At 33.9% G+C, this 21452-nt stretch overlaps 1 protein-coding gene across 4 annotated transcripts in view; it reads right to left on the bottom strand.

The window, feature by feature from the left end:
• The window catches only part of PNPT1 (polyribonucleotide nucleotidyltransferase 1), a 42619-nt gene that overhangs the window by 7346 nt on the left and 13821 nt on the right, over window positions 1-21452 (bottom strand). For all 4 annotated transcript variants that reach the window (XM_081069169.1, XM_081069170.1, XM_081069172.1 and 1 more), the window contains 14 exons: window positions 21053-21239; window positions 20101-20152; window positions 19664-19721; window positions 17859-17955; window positions 17311-17413; window positions 12968-13038; window positions 11197-11233; window positions 8557-8623; window positions 8367-8456; window positions 7312-7365; window positions 1442-1548; window positions 901-972; window positions 747-810; window positions 255-338 (listed from right to left, as the gene is read on the bottom strand). In XM_081069169.1, coding sequence (XP_080925295.1) covers window positions 255-338; window positions 747-810; window positions 901-972; window positions 1442-1548; window positions 7312-7365; window positions 8367-8456; window positions 8557-8623; window positions 11197-11233; window positions 12968-13038; window positions 17311-17413; window positions 17859-17955; window positions 19664-19721; window positions 20101-20152; window positions 21053-21239 — 1143 coding nt within the window. The remainder of the gene's footprint in view (window positions 1-254; window positions 339-746; window positions 811-900; window positions 973-1441; window positions 1549-7311; window positions 7366-8366; window positions 8457-8556; window positions 8624-11196; window positions 11234-12967; window positions 13039-17310; window positions 17414-17858; window positions 17956-19663; window positions 19722-20100; window positions 20153-21052; window positions 21240-21452) is intronic.

The raw sequence follows: 21452 nt of genomic DNA, 5'->3' as shown, positions 1-21452 counted from the left end.
TTTTTTTAAATTTTGGCCTAGATACATGTAAAATAAATATTTTAGTATGAAACAGAAAAAGTATTTCACCTGACAATAACTACTGAAAGTTCTAACGTCAAGAATAGCCCCCCAAATTTAATGTATTTAAACTGTAAAAGTATTTAAAATAGTTTACTTTTATGTATGGAGTTAAAAAAACATTTAAAAATAGTAATATACTTTCATATATTAATGTTTATCTTATGAAATCAGTAATAATTTTAATGTATTACCTACAACAGGTCCGCTTTCTTTTCTAGATGCTCGAGGTTTTGAAATAGTTTTGTTCATAATCTGTAATATCTCCTTCTTTGCCACTAGAAGAGATTAACATAAAAATTATAATTACATAAAATAAATGTGATCAGATATAGCAGTATTCTTAGTTTTTATGGCATAAAATCCAAACTCTTTAGCTTAATAATCGAAGCTCCTCACACCCCAATTACCTTGACATTTCTACTTCTATTTCCTTTTCTATAAATCCTATCTTAGAGAGTTACTTAACTTGTAAAAATTGAATTTTCATTGGTCTCTTCCCACTTTGGTGGTTAGTCATGTGCCTAATAACTTAATATTTCTTGATCTAGGTTGTTACATGAAATTTCATTCTCTAAAGCACTACTTTTAAAAAGCCTGTCTTTTATAATAAGCCTAATGGAAATTATAGCTCTATTAACAAACTAGACGATGAAAGGAGAATGAGGGACATGAGCTTGGCTTACCTGAGGCTTGTTGAATGGCCTCCATTACAATTTTTAATGGAATTCCAGGTAATTTAATATCAGCCTAATAAGGAAAAGTCAAAAAATTATATAAGTATTGATTCATGATAATATTACATATTACAAAAGTGAAACAAAATAGGTTTAAAAATACCTGTAATGCAGTTATTCCCTTATTAGTGCCGGCTAGTTTGAAATCCATGTCACCATTGTAATCTTCAATACCCTTAAGGAATTTAAGAAGTTATGATGTAGTTTTAAATAAAAACAAAATTCACCCATTGTCATTGCAGAGGAATTTTAAAAAATAGCTTTCAAAGTAACCATGTCCTCTAACACTACACACAAAGAAATATATTCTACATTAACAACTGCTTCCAATTGGTGACTTTTTGTAAGTACAGATATTTCACCAGAAAATCACTATTTTCAGATCGTGTTTTCCCCCTTAAATGCATAAAGATTAATTTACTATCATCCTGAAGTGAACTATATTTATGGATACTTACACTGTAATATATATTTTTAACTCACGTCTTATAAAATCCAAGGCAACTATGCTGAGGAAGAAAGTAAGAACAATGACCTATATTTCTTGAGTCGTAGCATAGGATGCTTGTAACGTGTGTGTGTGTGTGTGTGTGTTGTGTATAAAACCTTCACCACTGAATATTTGAAAATGTGAATATACTTGCCAGAATATCTGTCAGCAAACGATAATCTTCTATTTCATCCTTGTCAGGATTGTTTTTGGTGACCAATCCTATTGCTACTCCTGCGACAGCAGATGAAATTGGAACCCCTATAATTGAGAAAAAGAACTTGTGTATGATGTGTACATCAGCTTAACACATATTCATTATTTTGTTGACATTTATTTTAATGTAAGCAGATGGTGTTCTAAATTGACAATCACCAAAACTAAGTTGGAAAGGTCTTAATATGTTATCTGACTACCTCATTTCTTCTTAAACATATGAGGTGTGATTAAAAAATACGGTGAATGATGCTGCCGAATGCCATCCGACAGAAAGGCAGGATTTTCAATAGGGGAAGCTTAGTACAGTGTGTGACAAGTTTCAGCTTGCTCAGTGCAGTCAGTCAGATGTGAGCTATGGTTGAGAGAAGGTGTGTTTTAAAGTGTGTCGTAACTCATGGATCACAAACAGTGCATTAACATGAAATGATGTTTCAAACTGCAAAAAAGTGCTAAAGAAACACGAAATGTTAAAATTAGTTTATGGTGATGCTGCAGTGACAATTCACACGTGGTTCGAGGGATTTCGTAATAGTTATAAATGGACTGAAGATGAGATAGGGGAGTCCTTCAACATCAAAAACCCAAGAGAATGTTCAAAGAATAAATGAAATGATTCAATCAAACAGGCCATTGACTTGGGGAAATTTCTGAGGCGATGAACATCATTATGGTTCCACTCAAAGCATTTTAATGACAGATTTGAACGTGAGGCGAGTGAATGTGAAACTTGTTTCACACATTTTGACTGTCGAACAAAAACAATAGCATTTGTCAGTTTTGTTGGAGTTGCACAATTGTGCTGCTTCAGATTCCAGCTTTTTATGACATGTCATTACGGGAGATGAAACCTGGGTCTATAGTTATGATCCTGAGACCAAGGTTCAGAGTTCTAAATGGAAATCCCTCAGTTCTCCTCATGCAAAAAAAGCACATCATTCAAGATCTAATATCAAGGTGATATGTTTTTTGACCTTGATGGAATTGGGTGAGCTGAGTTTGTACCCAGGAATACTACGATGAACTCTGAATATTATATGGGCTTATTAGAGCGTTTAAGAAACGATGTGCATAGGAAATGACCTGAGAAATGGGCAAACAGTTTCATCCTCCATCATGACATGGCTCCTTGTCATACATCATGTCTGATACAGCAATTGCTGTCAAATAAAAACATTACAGTGTGTCCTCATCCACCTTATTCACTGGATCTGGCATAGTGCAACTTCTGGCTCTTCCCCAAAGTCAAAATGACCACAAAAGGTAAATGTTTTGAATCGATTAAGGACATCGAGGCAGCCACGACTGTACAACTAAACACACTCATGAAAGACGACTTCCAGAACTGCTTCAGATAGGATACGTGTGTTTGAGGGGGAGTATTTTGAGGGGGATTAATGGCAATGTGTCTTTCACTGTAATATATTTTTTAAAATTTAAACATTCACCGTAGTTTGATCACACCTTGTATAATAAAAGCTCCTTAAAACAATTCTAACAGGTATTTATTGTTCTCAGCAAAAACCTTTCATAATAGCAAACTAAATTCTTAATCAGTTTCTTTGCCTTTTTGCTTTTGGTGCCTTCTTTTTTTTCTTTCTCCTTCTTCTTTTTTTTAAGTAACTGTATTTGCTAAATTCTTCCAGCCTGAACCCCTCAGTCCACCTTACCATGACAGCTACCATTAGGTTTTCGTGTATTCTCCCATAAAATTTATATGTGCAAGTATAAATGTAAGTGTAATTTTTAATTTTCTTTACTCATGGAGCCTACTACATGCATTCACTCTTTTGCATCTTGCTGTTTTCACTTAATAACATCTTGGATATTGACACTAACACCACACAAAGCACTACCTCCTCTTGAATGGCTGCATAGTACTCCTCTTATATGTTTATAAGCCACACAATAGAAGTGGGATTACTGAGTCAAAGGGCGTGTGGATTTACATTTGCTATACTGTCAAACTGCCTTCCAAAGAGTGTAGCATTTTATCCTTTTACCAGTAGTATATGAGGGTACCTGCTATTTTACACTGTTGTTAATTCTTGTCAAATCTTTTGGCCTTTGCCCATCTAAAGGGTAAAAGTGGTAGCTTATTATTTTTAATTTGATTTCTGTTTTTGAGTGGGGTTGAACTTTTTCCCCATGTTTGCAAACCATTTGTTTTCCTTTCTGTGAACTGCCTGTTCATGGCCTTCAATCATTTTCCTTCAACGTTGTTAGTCTCCTTAGTAATTCACAAGAGCTCTTTCAATATGGACAGTAGATCTTTATTAAATATAAATGTAGATTATAATAAAGAAATATATGAAATATAATTTTCCAGTCTGTTGACTTTGTTTTATTTTTTCCTGTACAGAATTTTGAAAGTTATATGCAATCATGGTTCCTAGATTTTGCTTAGAAAGGTATTTCCTCTTCAAGATTTCAATAAATCTTCCATATTTCATCTTTTAAAAGTTTAAATTTTGATTACTTGGATCTTATGGTATACTGGAATGTTGTAGCGATCTCATTTCATAGTCTCCAAGCATCTCACTTATGCACATTGTTTTAACTATCACCTACAATAGCGATGACTTAAAAAATCTATCTCTCCTGCCTAATTCTCTTTACTGAGCCCTGACAATGTATAGCCATGTGTGTATTGGATATCTCCAGCTACATGTCCCCAAAGCACCTTAAAAAAAAAAAAAAATATATATATATATATATATATATATACTTATATATATATACATATGCATATATACATGTTTATATACATATAAAAATACTTTTTTCCAAAATTTCATCACCCCAATAAATCCTTTTTTCTCCTGCATTTACTATCTTGGTAGAAAGCAACTTAGTAGACACTCATGCCAAAATCAACACTTGTTTTCCTCATTTCCTACTACATCACATCAGGTCACAAAGATCTGATTAGTTTGTTCTCTAAAGTTTTTAAAACGTTCTCCTTTCGCTAAATATTGAAATATCTATTGTTACTGTTTTAGCTAAAATCAGTTCTTGCCCTGCCAACTAGTCTCCCTGTCTGGTTTCCCAGATTTTAGTCTCTCTTCTCAGCTCCTATTATAGCATATTAAGGTCTGTTCAACCCATATTAAATAAAACTGCTGAACCCTACTTCAGAATAATTTTTTTCATAGTATACAATAACATCCTATGGAAAACTGAGTTGGGAAATACTGGCTTTAAGTTCCAACTCCTTAGTACAACAAGACCTTTAAAATCTGGTCTCAATTTATTACTTCATCACTTCTTTCCAATATATTTCAGAAACACGCTACACTGCTTCATAACTTTGCACATGCTGTTTCTTTCACATAAAATACAGGCCCTGCTCCTAATATGCCTGGTCAACAACTTATTCAACCTTTAAAACCAGATGAAATTTAGCTGTGTCTATAATGTCAATTACCTGCATCCTAGTTCTTTACCCATATTGTACATGTTTGTACCTTGTATGTATTTGATTTCTTTGATCTGTTGGTATCTTTGTTGTTTTTGCACCTGTAAAAACTTTTTAAAAATGGGTACCATTTGTATCACTGGAGCATAGGACAGTGACTGACGCAGGGTATGGCAATAAGTCGTATTTGAATTGAATTGCATACCCTTTGTTGGCGCTACCCACAGGACTTGAACATTCATTCTTGTCAAATTTAATTTTTTTATATTTGGCTCCATATTTTTTTTAAATTCTGTTAGGATATTTTTCAGAGGTCAAAAATACCTATCAATTATCCCTTCCTTTTATCAGTATCCTTTTATCGGCAGGCCTGTTGTTTTCAGTCAACTCAGTAACAAAAACCTTGAAAAGGACAGGATTAGGATGAACTATCCCGAAGTATTCCACTTGAGACCCCTCTTCTACCTACTGATAAGACTATCCAATCCCCTTTGCTCATCCTTCAACCAGTTATGAAAGGTGCACCTATCTATCATCCAGTCTCAATTTCTGCATCATTTATACAAAGATCATAAACTGCCAAGGCTGAACTCTAGATACATTGCATAAACAGTACCCTCCCTCCTCACTCCAAACCTAGTAATATTTTTGAAAACAAAAAATCTGGTTCCTTCTCTCCACAGCGCTTGTCCCTTACGAAATATTTATAAACCATTCTTTTTAGTCACTTTCAGGTTCACTGGGTTATATTTTAAAGAAAATACCTTTCTTATCTTAAGAGAACTTTTTGTGTCCGTGGAATACTAACTAGGCTCTTTGATTTCTCAAATATTTCCGTTATCTCAACCTGAAGTTCTTGCCATTACTTAGGATGGGTTTTTGTCTAGAGCAAAAGATCTGAATTTATTTAAAAATACCTAAAGACTCTCCTATGATCTCCTTTCAGCTGATCTTTCTCAGAATTTGTTCTGTGTTTTCTTTTTTTTTTTAATTAAAGTTTATTAGGGTGACAATTGTTAGTAAAGTTACATAGATTTCAGGTGTATAATTCTGTATTATATCATCTATAAATCACATTGTGTGTGATTCACCACTCAGAGTCAGTTCTCCTTCCATCACTATGTATTTGATCCCCTTTACCCTCATCTACTAACCCTCTTCCCCCTTACAATGTGATAACCACTAGACTATTGTCTGTGTCTATGAGTTTTTGTTTCTCATTTGTTTGTCTTGTTCTTTTGTTGTTTTTTGTTTATATGACTGAAATCATATGGTTCTCTGCTTTTTCAGTCTGACTTATTTTGCTTAGTATTATAATCTCAAGATCCACCATGTTGTCACAAATGGTCCTATTTCATCTTTTCTTACTGCTGAATAGTATTCCATATTGTATATATACCACAACTTCTTTACCCTGTTCTATGTTTTCTAATCTGAGATTGGAAAACTGATAAATGCAAGCTCCACGAGCACAGGGACTTTGTTTTGTGTTCCAAGAGCTTAGATCAGTGCTTGGTACACAAGTGGTACACAGTAAAGATTTGTTGAATGAATGCATGAAGGTAAAAATAGGAATAGTATTTTAGTAGTTACCTTAAATATTAGATTATGTTTCCCTTCCACTGACCACAACTAGAGAAGTACCTTTAATTGTCTTTAGCTTTTTTTTTTTTTTTTTTTGCTTTGGCTAAAGTTTTAATCTTCCTAGGTGATATTATAGTATAGTCACACCATTATTTTATTTCGTCCTTAGTTATGTTGTCCTTCTACCTTTTATACCTGTATTGTAAATGTGTAAATTTATAGGGAATTCCTTGTGTGGCCTCTTGAGTGTCTTTAAATTCCTTTTCTCTTTTTTCTTCAATAGCATCATTGGTGACTATTTGGCAATAATTGTTTTCATTAAATGCCTCTTGGCATGCTGACTCTTTCCCTTTTGGTGTTTCACATGCAGAGATTATACTGAACCACTTGCAGTCTTCTGTGTACACTTCTATGAGTGATACTGTGCTTCTCATGGCTTGTATAAATCAACTGGAAGATTACATGGTTACTGTTCCTTATCGGTCCTTATACCGGTACTTCGGCTTGCTAATCCAAACTTCCTTTGTGAATGGAATTAATGCACGACTTTCCATGTTTTGGAAGGTAAGAAAGCTCACTGGGTCACCAGGGCAAGTAAATAATTTCAGTGTACTGCTTTTAACCAAAACTAGGAATTCCAGCAGATATCTGTAGAGCTGAAATTGTACTTTATAACTGTCTTGCTTCTGGCCTGGTTTGGTAATCTGTAATCTGACTTCTCCAAGTCTTACTAATATCCAATTTTAAAGAAATCTTATATTTTATACTATTGAAGCATTAGAAATATTGAAACATAATTCTTTTACCTGCATCCATTAACGCTAAGCTTCCACAACATGCAGATGCCATAGAAGATGATCCTATAGAAAGGAAGAAAAGTACCTGCTTTATAATATACTGATTTTTTTAAAATATACAAAATTGTTAGTATTGGTTATTTCCTTAGAAATATTCAATTATATGAAATTCAATATTCTTTCCTTCTTTTTATAAAGCAATGAAGGCAAGCTCTCCCAAACCATGAACTATACAGCTGCATAGTCCAATATGATAGCCATTAGCCATATGAGGCTACTAAATTCAAGTTAATTGAAATAAATTCAGTTCCTCAATGGACAGCACACAGATTGAGAAGCTCCATTATCAGAGAGTTCTACTGGATAGCAGTGCCAGAGATTCTGATTCTAAGAATCTCTCCCAGAAGAACCAGCATGCCTCTTTTGCTGCTTAATTAGAAGGCAGTTAAAGATACCGGGCTTTGGCTCTCACACTGGGCCATAAGCCATAGCCTAGTCACACCCAGTAAAGAACAGAAAGTCTCTAGTTTAAATTTTGAACTTACTTTTGTTTGTTTGTTTATTTGTTTAAATACCTATGACCATCTTATCTGTGTTTGCTCCATCTTTGAGAACTCTGTACCCTTTCTGCCTTTAATGGCCAAACCTCGCCTTGACTCGTGGACTGATCTTTTTATTTCAGTTTGACCTTTTAACACAGCCACTCTCTATGGTGTCTACTTATATCTGTGAAATATGACTGGTGTTCCCTGCCTAATGGATCATTCTATTTTGGCTTTCCTGTTTCCTAGATGGCCTTGCTCTATGGTTTGTTGGTAAAAATAAAGAAACAACCCAAACTAGATCTATTATAACAGATATATAAAGAGAAATATTGTTTTATATTGTTTCAAAACCTCAAATTAGCTAAGAACAAAGATTCAGACAAGTATATGATTAAACACATTTTTCTCTTGTAATGGGTTTGGGTACAGTAGTAATAAGCAATGTAACATTACTTATGAAAAGAATATAACAGGGAGTCTAGTATTTTTGAATAGGAAAAATGTATTTCAATACCATACCATTTGACTCCAGGACTTCAGATGTGACTCTTATAGTGAAAGGAAAATCTTTGGGAATAACAGGATACAAAGCTTTCTCGGCAAGAGCACCTAAATTAGAATAATAAGCAAAAAATGTACTAATGTCTCTATAAGAATACCGTTAAGAAAATAATAAAAAAATCATGTAAGTTTATAGATTTGTACTCACCGTGCCCAAGTTCTCTTCTGTTTACACCAGTGACTTTGCCAGTTTCATTTGTTGCATAAGGAGGAAACTTAAAAAACAAAACAAAAAACCCCCACATATACAACTGACATGAAAAGATAGCCAAGATATATTACCAAAATAATAAAACAAATAATAAAACAAAACCATAGAATCCATTACTGTTAAAAAAAGAAATAGTATATTCATATATACGGAGGGTGACAAAAAAATGTATACACGTTTTAACAAAGGAAAAAACTATTAAAATTGTAATACTCAATATATACTGATAACAAAATATGAATACACATTATGTTTGACTTCTGCAATTACAAGAAATGCTCAAAGTGGTTACCATCAGCTTTCAGACACTTCTGATTATGGCGAACTACTGCTTGAGTAACATTGACCAAAGTGTCCACTTGTATACATTTTTTGGCATCCCCAGTACACACAGAAAATGTCTGGACATCTAAAACATATACCAACTTGCTAAAAGTAGATATTTCTAGTGTGTATATGAATCAGGGTGGGAAGCAGATGGTTATGGGGATTTACATCATAAATGTTTATAATGTTTAAATTATTAATAACAGGATAAATTTTTGTAGTAAGTATATATAATTTTTTAAAAATACACATTGAGGAAGCAGAGATCTTTTCCAATAAGGGTTTTATAAACTTTAGCCAGAGGTTACAAACTTATTTGACTACAATATATTGTCTCAAAGGGCTAGGAATTGGTTGTGATCATTTAAAAAATTGGGAAATTTCCCATAAAAATCTGGAATTCCAGTTTTTTTAACAACATGTTTTCGGGAGGAGTAATGGGACGTAAATCTGGATCCAGCTGTCAGTTTTCAGCAGACAGAAGGGCAGAGGAATGTAGTGCACTGCATCCTAAGTGTGAGACAGCACCACCCACGCTGCAGGGAGCTCTACAGTTCAAATGGCTCTGGGGCTTCACCAGATAGATTATAAAGAAAATAAGGTAATGGAGGAGAAATCTATGGATTAAAAGAGACTTAAAGAAATATCAAATTTTAAAAATAGGACAGGACTAAATACAGTATCTAGGGATATATACTAGAAACACAAGAAAGTGAATATAAACCTTAGGAGAGTAGTTACTTTTAGGGGAAGAAGGGTGTTGAGACTGGGATGAAAGACATGGAGTGGCTTCTGGGGTGACTGGCAACATTCTATTTTATAATTTAGGTGGTGGTTACATGGGCCTTATAAAAACTCATGAGGCCATTCTTTATTTTATATGGTTTTAAGTATCTGTGTTTTATTTTACAATAAAAAGGCTTTTAAAAATGAGATGTTACAACAAACACATCCCACATCCTTCTGCCTCCTCCCCCCACCTGTTTTCCCATTATCAGCTAGAGCTGCATTTTTCACAGCTGCCCTTTTAGAAAAGATTGCCAGTACTCTTTAGCTCATGACAAAGGATATCCTTCTGTATCCTCTGGGTAAATCCAGAATAGGATATTTATAAGGACTCAAGAACTGTGAGAATCACCAGGTTTATGGATACTCTTTAACATACATTACATAAAATGTTCTCTATTAATTATAGCAGGTTTACCAAAATTGAGATGTTGGGATTCTGGGCCCCCAACAACAGTCACTCAAAGGTGAAGTGTCTTGCTACTTTAACCTCCCAGCATTTATACTGTAAATACTAAAATTTATATGTCATGTCTGGTCCTTTACTATTAGTTGTGAATAAAGTCAATCAGAAACTCAATTATATATATTAATTTCATATAAAGTAATTTCATATTAAATACCTTAGTTCTTTCACTAATAATCAAGTGCATAAAATATGAACATATAGATGAACTAAAAGGGAGAAGGTGATTTACCACTTGTGGTATTTAAAAAGCCCCACTTTTGTTTGACACATGTGAATAAGTACAACTTTTTTTTTTCCATTTGTTCCACAAATATTTACTTGTTACCAGGTGTGACAAGCACCATTCTAGATGACACAAGAAAATGTAACACAGAAAATATAACACAAGGTCCCTGATATTTTAGAATTTTCATTCTCGTGAGGATGACAAATTCGATGAGCCATGATAAAAACACAATGTATAAAATAAATGTAATTGAGCATATAGCATCAGCGGAAAGTGCTGGAAAAACGTAATCAAAAAGTAGGGAGAGAACTATAGAGTGATGGAAAGTGTTACGTTAGGTCATGCCTAAACCTAGTGGTCTTAAGTTCCTCTTTAGGTAAATTTGAAAGTTTTTTTTTAATTAAAAAATATTTTTATATGAGTATAGTTAGTATATAATATTATATTGGTTACATTAGTTCAGGTGTACAACTCTTTCTTGACTAAAACAACATTGTCTACTATTCTTTAATGTATGTATACATTTATATATGACTCAGAACAGGAAGTTGTTGATTGGAAAGCTACTACTTATCTCTAAATTTCTTCTGTATGCAATAAAATAACAGCCCCCAAATCCACTTGAACAGATATATAAAACTAGCACAGTAAAATATTAGTGGTAGAACCTAGGTAGTGGGCGTACAGGTATTCACTGTAAAGTTCTTTCAACTTTGCTGTATCCTGGAAATTTTTCATAATAAAATATAGGGAAAAAAATTCACGTTACCTCATAGTGCAGCATGAAATTTTTATCTTTTATCCCACTACAAACAAAAAGCATATTATTATAAACATCATACAGATACAAATTTATTTCAACAAACAATATAAAAAGGAACTAAGGGGATTTTAAAAACAATTGGGTATCAAAGAGAGGTGATCTGAAAACGAGAATTAGAAGGATGAAAATTAGAAATGGTACTTTTTCTGGGGCTTATCAATGAATTCTCACAGATTTCGAAAGACAATTTTGCTTTAAATACAAGCAATTAAATATCCAGATTTGAATATAAGATGATACATATTTTTAAGCATCACTAACTAGCTGAAAGAATCCTAAATGTTATAAACACATTAGTTAAATCTCAGAGTTACAATCTTACTCCCAGTCAACATGTGAAATGAAGATCAGTAACTGACATGATGTAGCTGAGAGCAATCAGAAGATCTGATAGGCAAAGATCTTTTCAGGGTTTGAAAAGAGAGCTGTTGTGACTGTATCTACAATGGGGAAAAATAAGGATGAGGAAAAACAATTCCTGGAAGTCGGAAACCAGATTTATCTTTAACTGACAGGCACACACAAGATCTTAGCACAAATAGTGTCCCCTTTCAGTGAGATTACAAAAGGCAACTCTGCAGAGGATTTACAAAGTCCTGGGATAAGGCTAAATCTGCATAACCATAAAATACAGCCTTGGGAAAAGAAATCTAAAAACCAGACTTCTTCATAGCACTAAAGGAATCCTATGATTTGGGGGGCTAAAGAGCAATATAGGGATCATCATCCCAGTACCTGCATTTTATAAGATGAAGAAACCAAAGGCCAGCATGGCTGAATGATATGTGCCCCCTTGCTTACATAGGTTACAGACCTAAGACTAGAATATAAAGAGGTACCCTGGCCAAGCCCAGTGCTCTTATGAAGCTGTGTTGCCTCCTAGAAATGAGTCAAAGTGAAAAAGGGGCAGGGTAGCCAAGATTTGGCACCCATGGAAATTTAAAATACAAAGTATAAGAGTGCAGCCCTCCCCCACCCCACCCCCCACCCCTGCCAAAGAATTATGATTACAAGGAACATTACAAACAGTTGCATTGTCAATTTTATTAGATACATGAAAAACAACTGGTGATGCTATCTTGAAGATACTGGGATTCATCCTCATCAGTTGGCCAGTAGAAGAGAGAGAGGCAGAGTCCTGTGGTCTTCCAAGACTCTTAATGAGAGAAAGGGACGCAACCTTGTAGGGCACTGAGGACAGAAAGCCGTGGGCTGTGAGTCCTAGGACACTGATGCAGTAATGCTGGTGGGGACTGTAATATAGATTCTTATCATATAAAATTGAGCAAAGTGATTTTACTGCTAACTTTTTAAGAACAGAGAATGAGAGCCAAGTATTTCTGAACACAAATTCAAACGTGTCTTAGGATTAGACAAGGTTTTTTTCATTTACTAACATCTTTCAGGTTATTTTTAGTAACTGGACTCCTGCTTATTTATTTGCTGTCTTCTTTATAATAGAAAAACCTATCCATTCAAGACCACCTACGAAATCTGTCCTGAGGAATGGTTCTAGAAACAGAGTATAAACTAAATGCACCCATAGTAAAGAATTCTTCACCAATATTTGTTCTAATCAATGAGTTAGAAGACAATATTCCCTTGACAACAGAAAAAAGTACAGAGGTATAGGTTTTTAAAAGTAATAATGAATAATAATATACCACATGAGTTTTAATTATATAGTGGAACATCATAAGCAAAAAAAATAACTTACTTTATAGCTGTTATAATTCGGTCCGACTTAATACTGGATTCTAATGAATCAAAAGTAACAGTACAAAGCACCTAAAGAAGAAACAGAATTCCCCAGGCTTTAGATTACTAACAACAAAACGAAAACTAAAAATATTTGAAGAACCCAATTAGCTCTTAAAGAAGTAGGGTAAGTATAATAAATACAAAGCTTGTCATGGTATTTAATATAATAATCATCTAACAATCCAAAGGTATATCATCACATAGACTACATATGTAAAGCACTGTAGTAGGAATGCTAAAAGAGGAGGACAGGAAGAGGAAGGAATAGTGACAAAACCTGACCATAAAGGAAGCCTCAATAAAGTTTAAGCCAATAAAACTTCCTGTTTTAAAAAATCTGGGCCAGCCTGGTGGCCCAGGTAGTTGGAGCTCCGTGCTCCTAACTCCGAAGGCTGCCAGTTCGATTCCCAAATGGGCCAGTGGGCTCTCAACCACCAAGTTGCCAGTTCAATTCTTCGAGTCCCGCAAGGGATGGTGGGCAGTGCCCCCTGTAACTAAGATTGAACACGGCACCTTGAGCTGAGCTACCACTGAGCTCCCGGATGTCTCAGTTGGTTGGAGCGCGTCCTCTCAACCACAAGGTTGCTGGTTTGACTCCCGCAAGGGATGGTGGGCTGCGCCCCCTGTAACTAGCAACGGCAACTGGACCTGGAGCTGAGCTGCGCCCTCCACAACTAAGATTGAAACAACAACTTGACTTGGAAAAAAAGGCCTGGAAGTACACACTGTTCCCAAATACAGTCCTGTTCCCCTTCCCCAATAAAATCTTTAAAAAAAAAAAAAATCTGTCTTCTTTGAAGGAACATAACATAATCCAGAGACTCTACATATCATTCAAAATGTCCAGGATACAACCTACAAAAAAAACTGGAAACAGGGCCCACTCTCAAGGGAAAAAGACAATGACTAGAGACTGACCCTGAGCTAATTCAGATGATGGATTAATAGACAGGGATTTCAATAGCTATTATACTCAAGGACATAAAAAAGAACCAATGGAAATTAAGGAACTGAAAAATATATTATCTCACAATGAAAGGAGATGACAAGAGTAAGAGTCAGTGAACGTGAAGACAGATTAATAGAAATTGCCCAGTCTGAAGAACAGGGTGGTGAGGGAGAACATAGTTTCAGGGGCCAGTGGGACAATATCAAGAGGACTAACATATGTATTTGCAAGGAAATAAAAGAGAGAATGAGGTACAAAAAATATTTGGAGAAATGATGGCTGAAATTTCTCAAGGTAAATGAAAGACACAATTTTACAGTAGGAAGAGAGGCAGAGCCCTGTGGTCTTCAAGATCAGGAAACTTAGCAGGATAAATGCAAAGAAACCACACTTTTCATGCTCATACTACTGAAAACCAAAGACAAAATCTTAAAAGCACACAGAAGAAAATAAATAATATACAGGGAACAATGATTTGAATGAGTCCTGACTTTTCATCAGACAAAAATGGAAAACAAAACAAAACAAAACCATTGGAACATTTTTCAGTGCTGAAAGAAAAAAAGCATCAACTCAGCATCTATATACAGCAAAACAGTTCTTTGTAATTAAAGGCAAAATAAAGACATTTCAGATGAATGAAAAAGAAGAATTTGTTGCCAGAAGACCCATAGGACAATACCAAAAGAAGTTTTATCAGATTGAAGGGAAATAATACTAGATGAAAACTTGGATCTTCAGGAAGAAATAAAAAGCATCAGAAATGGTAAATATGTGGGTCATTAAGAAAAAAAAACTACCCCTCTTTAAAACATATTATGATTGTTTGAATTAAAAGCTATAACATTGCCTTGTGGCATTTATAACATATATAAATGTAACTGATAAGACAACTACAGTATAAAAAAATGGAAGGAGGAGCAAATGGACCTAAATACTTGCAAACTTTCCTCATTTTATGTGAAGTGGTACAGAATTAACTCTAAAAAAACTGAAAAGTTAAAGATGTATACTGTATTCTCTATGGTAACCACTAGAAAATAATGCAGAAGTATAGCTAAAAAACAAATAGACAAACAAAAACAGAACTCTAAAAATATGTTCAATTAATTCAAAAAGACAGAAAGAACAGAAAAACAATAAACAGGGGCCAAACAAAACCAAATAATAAAATGACAGACCTAAATTCAATCACATAAATAATTAAATTGAATATTAACAGACTAAACACTAAGTAAAAGGCAATGATTGTCAGAATTGCTAACAAAAGTATGTAGAATATCATAAAGGAGTTATTTTAAAAACTTTATTAAAAGGCATAAAAGAAAACCTCAATCAAAGGTGAAATAGGCTATATTCATTGTGAAGACTGATTTAAATTTTAAAAAAATCATTTCTCTCTCAAATTAATCCATAATTTCAGTGAAATACCAATCTAAATCCTAGAAATTTTTTTTCAGAACTTGACATAATAATAAAATTTAAGTGAGGACACAAATGTATCCAAATAGCTAAGACAATAGCTAAGACTGATTTAAATTGTAAAAAAATCATTTCTCTCTCAAATTAATCCATAATTTCAGTGAAATACCAATCTAAATCCTAGAAATTTTTTTTCAGAACTTGACATAATAATAAAATTTAAGTGAGGACACAAATGTATCCAAATAGCTAAGACAATATTGAGGGGAGAAGGGAAAATAAGAAAGGATTTGCTTTTCAGATATTAAGACATACCCCCTAACCAAAATAATTAAAACAGTTTGACAGTGGCCCAGGAAACTCACAGAACAATGTAACAGAATATATTTCAAAAGTGTATTTATGATATAAACTTTGAATATAAGGTGACATTGCACATCAACAGGAAAAATGAATTATTAGTAAACAGTGTTATAAAATTGGCTCACGCTCTAGGTTTCCAACTCACACCATGTGTAGGAATAAATTCCAATATAGATTAATGGTCTAAATTTGATAGCTAAAGCTAGAACATTAATAGAAAGAAAAAGTAGGTGCTTATTTTGTGACTTTGGGAATAAGGAAGGATTTCTTAAAAAAAGACTTTAGAAACAAACCACAAAAGTAAACAATGGAAGGATCAACTACATTAAAACTAAAGATTTCAGGTTTATTCTAGACATATAGTAAGCTACCACAAGCAAAGTTAAAAGGTATATGAATGAGAAAGAGGTAGATGATACATACAAATTCTGGTTACTGAAAAGGGTTTATTTTTAAACACATAACAAATCACTGAAAAATAGCAGGAAGTAGATAGTAAACCACATTTAAAAAAGAAAAAATATTAGCCAAAGGATATGAACACATAATTCATAAAAGAGCAAACCTGACCCAGTGCCACGACTCTGCTCAGCTCCAGGGACACTATGTGAAAATCGGGCCCTAGAGGTGGGCAGCCCCCATGCTGACTGGTTATTATATACAGATCCTCAGCCTCACTCTTCATGGAGGCATTACAAATGAAAAGAATGGCATGCCACCCTGTACCCATGAGAGTAGCCAACTTAGTGATTAACGTAAGAAAGAGGTACAAAGCACTATACCATACACAAAAACAATAGATACATATATGTTAAATACAAGAGAATGGGTGCCTATGTAAGTGAAAAGAAAAGGACTGAAGTACAGGCTAAATGGAGAAAACAAATGAAGGTTTTGAAAAGACCAATGACAATATGCCATAAATTGAGGAGTATGAGTAACTCAATTTTGTGTACCTCAAAAAAGCTTTTAAAAATGTTTTAAAAAAATCACATATGGCCGGCCCAGTGGCTCAGGCAGTTAGAGCTCCATGCTCCTAACTCTGAAGGCTGCCGGTTCGATTCCCACATGGGCCAGTGGGCTCTCAACCACAAGGTTGCCAGTTCAATCCTTCGAGTCCTGCAAGAGATGGTGGGCTCTGCCCCCTGCAACTAAGATTGAACATGGCACCTTGAGCTGAGCTGCCGCTGAGCTCCCGGATGGCTCAGTTGGTTGGAGTGCGTCCTCTCAACCACAAGGTTGTCGGTTCAACTGCCCCAAGGGATGGTGGGCTGCGCCCCCTGCAACTAAGACTGAAAGGACAACAACTTGAAGCTGAACGGCACCCTCCACAACTAAGATTGAAAGGACAACTTGACTTGCAAAAAAGTCCTGAAGTACACACTGTTCCCCAATAAAGTTCTGTTCCCTTTCTCCAATAAAATCTTAAAAAAAAAAAAAAAAAATCACGTTTCTTTGGGTAATGCATTCCATATGAAAAAAAACCTATAGCGTGTACATAATGTACCTCTATTACCTAATTAAGCAACCCTGAACCAGCAAATGTAGCTTTTTACATATATTACCTGCGTTTGTCCCCTTTGAAATAATGCTGATCCATGAAGAATTTTATACATATCTATCTCACAATTTATATTCCTAAGTGAAACCAAATCTCGACCATCGCACCTACAGCAATAAAGGAAATAAGTGTGTAAAGCAGTGTTGGAAATCAGAAAAATCACATATTACCTTTTTATCCCACTGGAAGTTCTCAACCCCATATGCATGTCATAATCACCTGTAGACTTTAAGAACTGTACTTGGGCCCCACCCCCAGAATCTTGGGGGTTGTAACCCATACATCTGTACTGTTAAAAATCTCTGCAAGTAATTCTTATGTGCAGTTAGGGCTGTGGAGCACTGCTCTATACATGAGGCTCACAGAGAAACAGTTAAACACATCCACAAAATCCACACACTGTTCAACAGGTACCCGTTTATAAAATAAATATTATCCTTCTTCCCCGTTCTCTTAAAAAAAAACAGTTCCTTGCTTTGAGAAAGTTAGTGACTTTCAAGACAACTTGCAGAGACAATGCATGTTTCAATTCCATCAAAAAAGGATGTTTACCTTTTGTATTCATTCAAAATAATACTTCTAAAAACCTCCTTTGCAACGACATTGAAGGATTCTATTATTTCATATGAATCAACCTCTGGAAATTTTTCTATAGGAGAAAGACAAAGCAAAACAAAGATTTTCTTTTTTTTTTGGAAGATAGGATTTCTCTTAAAGTTCACAGTATCAAATCAATTAGCTATGGAAGTAAACCAATGGAGTTCACTCTGAACATTAGTCCTTGGGCAAACAAAGCAGATAAATCAAATGTTCTCAAGTAGGAGAGACACAAGTATTATAACTTAAATGTACTGTTACTGGGAACTTTGGTTGCATTCTACCAGAATAGTGCTTTGAAATCACTCTCTATTGCATTGCTACCTGACAAATCCATCCAACTATATTATGAGAAGTCTGACACTTTTAAGAGTCATCATCTTCACTGTTTTGCCTGAGGAACTTTTAACTTAGTCTGCAAATAGAGGAATAATTTTTTTTTATATACTGCAAATCTCTACCAACAGGTTTTTTAAGTTAACATTTACCAAGGTCTTTCATTACCCTAGTACTTTGTGTGTGGTTTTTAAAAATATCTTCAATCTTTGTAATAAGTTATGAGGTAAATTCTTTTATTATCCCCATTCTACAGAAGCAAAAACAGGCCTAAAGAGATAAGAATAAATTGCCTGAGACCCCACAGGTAGTAACTGGCACAGCTGTAATATGAATACAGATCTGTCTGCCTAGGCTTGTGCTTTTAAATGTTAAGCTACTTTACCTATCAGTCGACTTACGTCAAGTTTCAAGTACTGTTCTCTCAAGCATTTTATTTATTAAATATAACTTTAAAGTAAGCAGAACATAAGAAATGGCCATAAAAAAAGATATATTAAGTACTATATCTTTGTCAGGCAAGAATAATTTTAAATATTACACTTTAATATGAACTTTTGTGCTTTAAAGGGGCTGTACTTAGAGAGGAAAATAATAACAAAACATTAAAAATATTATCCTATGAACCCAGAGTCATGAAGATATTCTACTATGTATAATACAAACACAAAATCATTTTTCTTTTTAAATAAGGCCACAGGTGTTATACAACTTCTCATTCTTAATGGGATGAAATATAGAGAGAAGATCAAACTTTTTCAATGGAAATTACAAGTAATGGCCTTAATATTAATGCAAACAGTAGAATTTTAAAATAATCAGGTGAGAGGTTATTTGTCTGTTAGCAGAAAAACTAACAAGAACTATATGTCATATTTGGTATGTCTGATTGATACTCTATAATAAAATCCTTAATAATTTCTAGAGAGCTAAATTCTCTAAAATTTAAAATTTCACAATTCCATATGGTATTAATAACAATAGCACTAATTAACATTTATTGAACACTTACTACATGCTAGGCATAGAAGTAAATTATTTCCTCTTTAATCCCCATTAACCAGATATTATTAGTATTGCAATTTCACAGATTAACAACTCAAGAATTTTAAAGAACATCTTCCAGGTTTTCAAATAACAGGATACAAGGATACCCATCTTAGAGTATAAAAGCCTGATCCAGAAAAGATCAGGAATATTTCACCTTCAGCATTTACTGGAGCCCACTCTGTGTCAGAGGCAGTGCTGACCACATTCATAGAAGTTAATAGTAACCTTAGGATGATGTAGCATTACCACAAGTTTACTGAAGATAAAACTAAGGAGCAATGAGAATAACTGATTATTTTGAGGTCTCACATCCAAAAATTTAAAAATCTATTATTTCCTTTAAAGATTTTATAAATTAAAAAAAAAAAAATCACCTTTTACTTGTTCCTCTGTATCTAATCTTATCTTGTTAACAGCTTCATCTCTGGAAACCTAAAAGAAAGTTGAGATTCAGTTCTAATATATACATGCTAAGTTTAACATTCCTATTTTTAAATTACTTTACAGTTAACACATTGTAATACTACTCAGATTTCTCTAATGGTAGTATTCTTTAAAGGATTAGAACTGGCTATTGATTTACCAGAAATATTACCTGTTTATGAATCATTCAAATATATAAACACGTCCCTAAAACTTGTATTAATCAACAAAAGTAGAATGGAGAAACAAACAGCTAGGCTTTTGTATAGCTTTCTGTTTAGAGATTTTTTCATAAAAATAGGACTAACATTCATAAACAATTTATGTGAGTTATGACAAAAAAAAATTCCTAGAACAATTACATAAGACAAAATCCAGGTATACCTACTTTATCGTGTTCATAGTCAGTAAAAACTGCATAGAGTCTGTCCATGGCAAGTCTATTTTAAGACAAGGAAAACATCAGCATAATATTTGGAACTATGAGGTAGTGTATATTACAAATAAAACTGAAATATTTAACAATAAGCTAAAATATTTAATAAACATTTCATAAAAAATTAAAACATGTATTTATTGCTCTTTAACATCGCTAATTTGTTTACCATTTGGATGGTAAAGAACACAAATTTCTTTCTGCTCACCTTTCAGGGGACTCACTCATACATGGTATTATGCCTGCCTTCTTAATTGTTCAATTTACTTCACCTTAGATTTTTCTTACACACTCTGTCTTTTTAATTTCTTGCTTTTTTATGTTCTGTCCATTTGGCTGTTATTGCAGGCAACTCTTGTTTATATAGCACAGAATATAACAGTTTATTTAACACTTGAATCTGACTGATGGCTGTGAGACTGATACTAAGGGAAATATTAAATTTTTCAATTTATTTCAAATAAAATGAAATAATTTTCTGGTGATTCATTCACATTTACTGAGTGTGATACTAAGCGCTATATACTAAATGCTGTCACAATGTTCTAAGCACTGGGCATATAATGGTGGTTACACTTGATTTCTTTTGAGAACCTCACCAGTTTCCCTAGATATTCAAATATGCTTTATTCTCTTTTTTTCCTTGACACAGAGAGATAGGCGGATTATCTGAATCTTGACCAATAAACTCACTCCCCTTTTCATTTGAGATTCAAACTTAGATCATTGAAGAGGTATTTGGGTTTATCTTTTTTAATGCATTACACTGGTATTTTTGGCAGTAACTCTTAAAACAGAAGGATGCTATCTAAGAAGTAATACATGGACATGGGAAGTTTTTTTTTCTGAGAGAAAATTAAATCTGGTGACAATTTCATAGTTTCTTTTATACAGATGTTCTTACTTATGGGTGTGTTTCACAATCTCTGGCGAAGGGATAAATAACTTCTGAGGCGTCCTCTTGGTAACACCAATTTCTCTCACCAACTGCTGGATGCCCTGAATTATTTGTTGTGTATATTTTACTCCCATTTTGATAGCATGGCAAAAGTCCTGCTGTAAAACGTTCTCTGCAGAGGCTTCCAACATGACTATTTAAAGAAAGAAAGAAAGAAAGAAAAAAAAGATTGCTCTTGAACATTTCACGAATATAGCATTTTCAAATAACATGACATGACATAAATTCTATGGATCAATTTTGTTTATTAATGGTATATCCACCTTTCTTCCCCTCAGAATCAACATACTTCCCAAATGTAAACAGCAGTAAATGAATAAAGAAACTTTGATATTTGAAATTAGGT

The sequence above is a fragment of the Rhinolophus hipposideros genome, assembly GCF_964194185.1.
Source record: "Rhinolophus hipposideros genome assembly, chromosome: 12".
NCBI lineage: Eukaryota > Metazoa > Chordata > Mammalia > Chiroptera > Rhinolophidae > Rhinolophus > Rhinolophus hipposideros.
The sequence above is the reverse complement of the archived record's forward strand: the minus strand, read 5'-3'. Positions and strand labels throughout refer to the sequence as shown.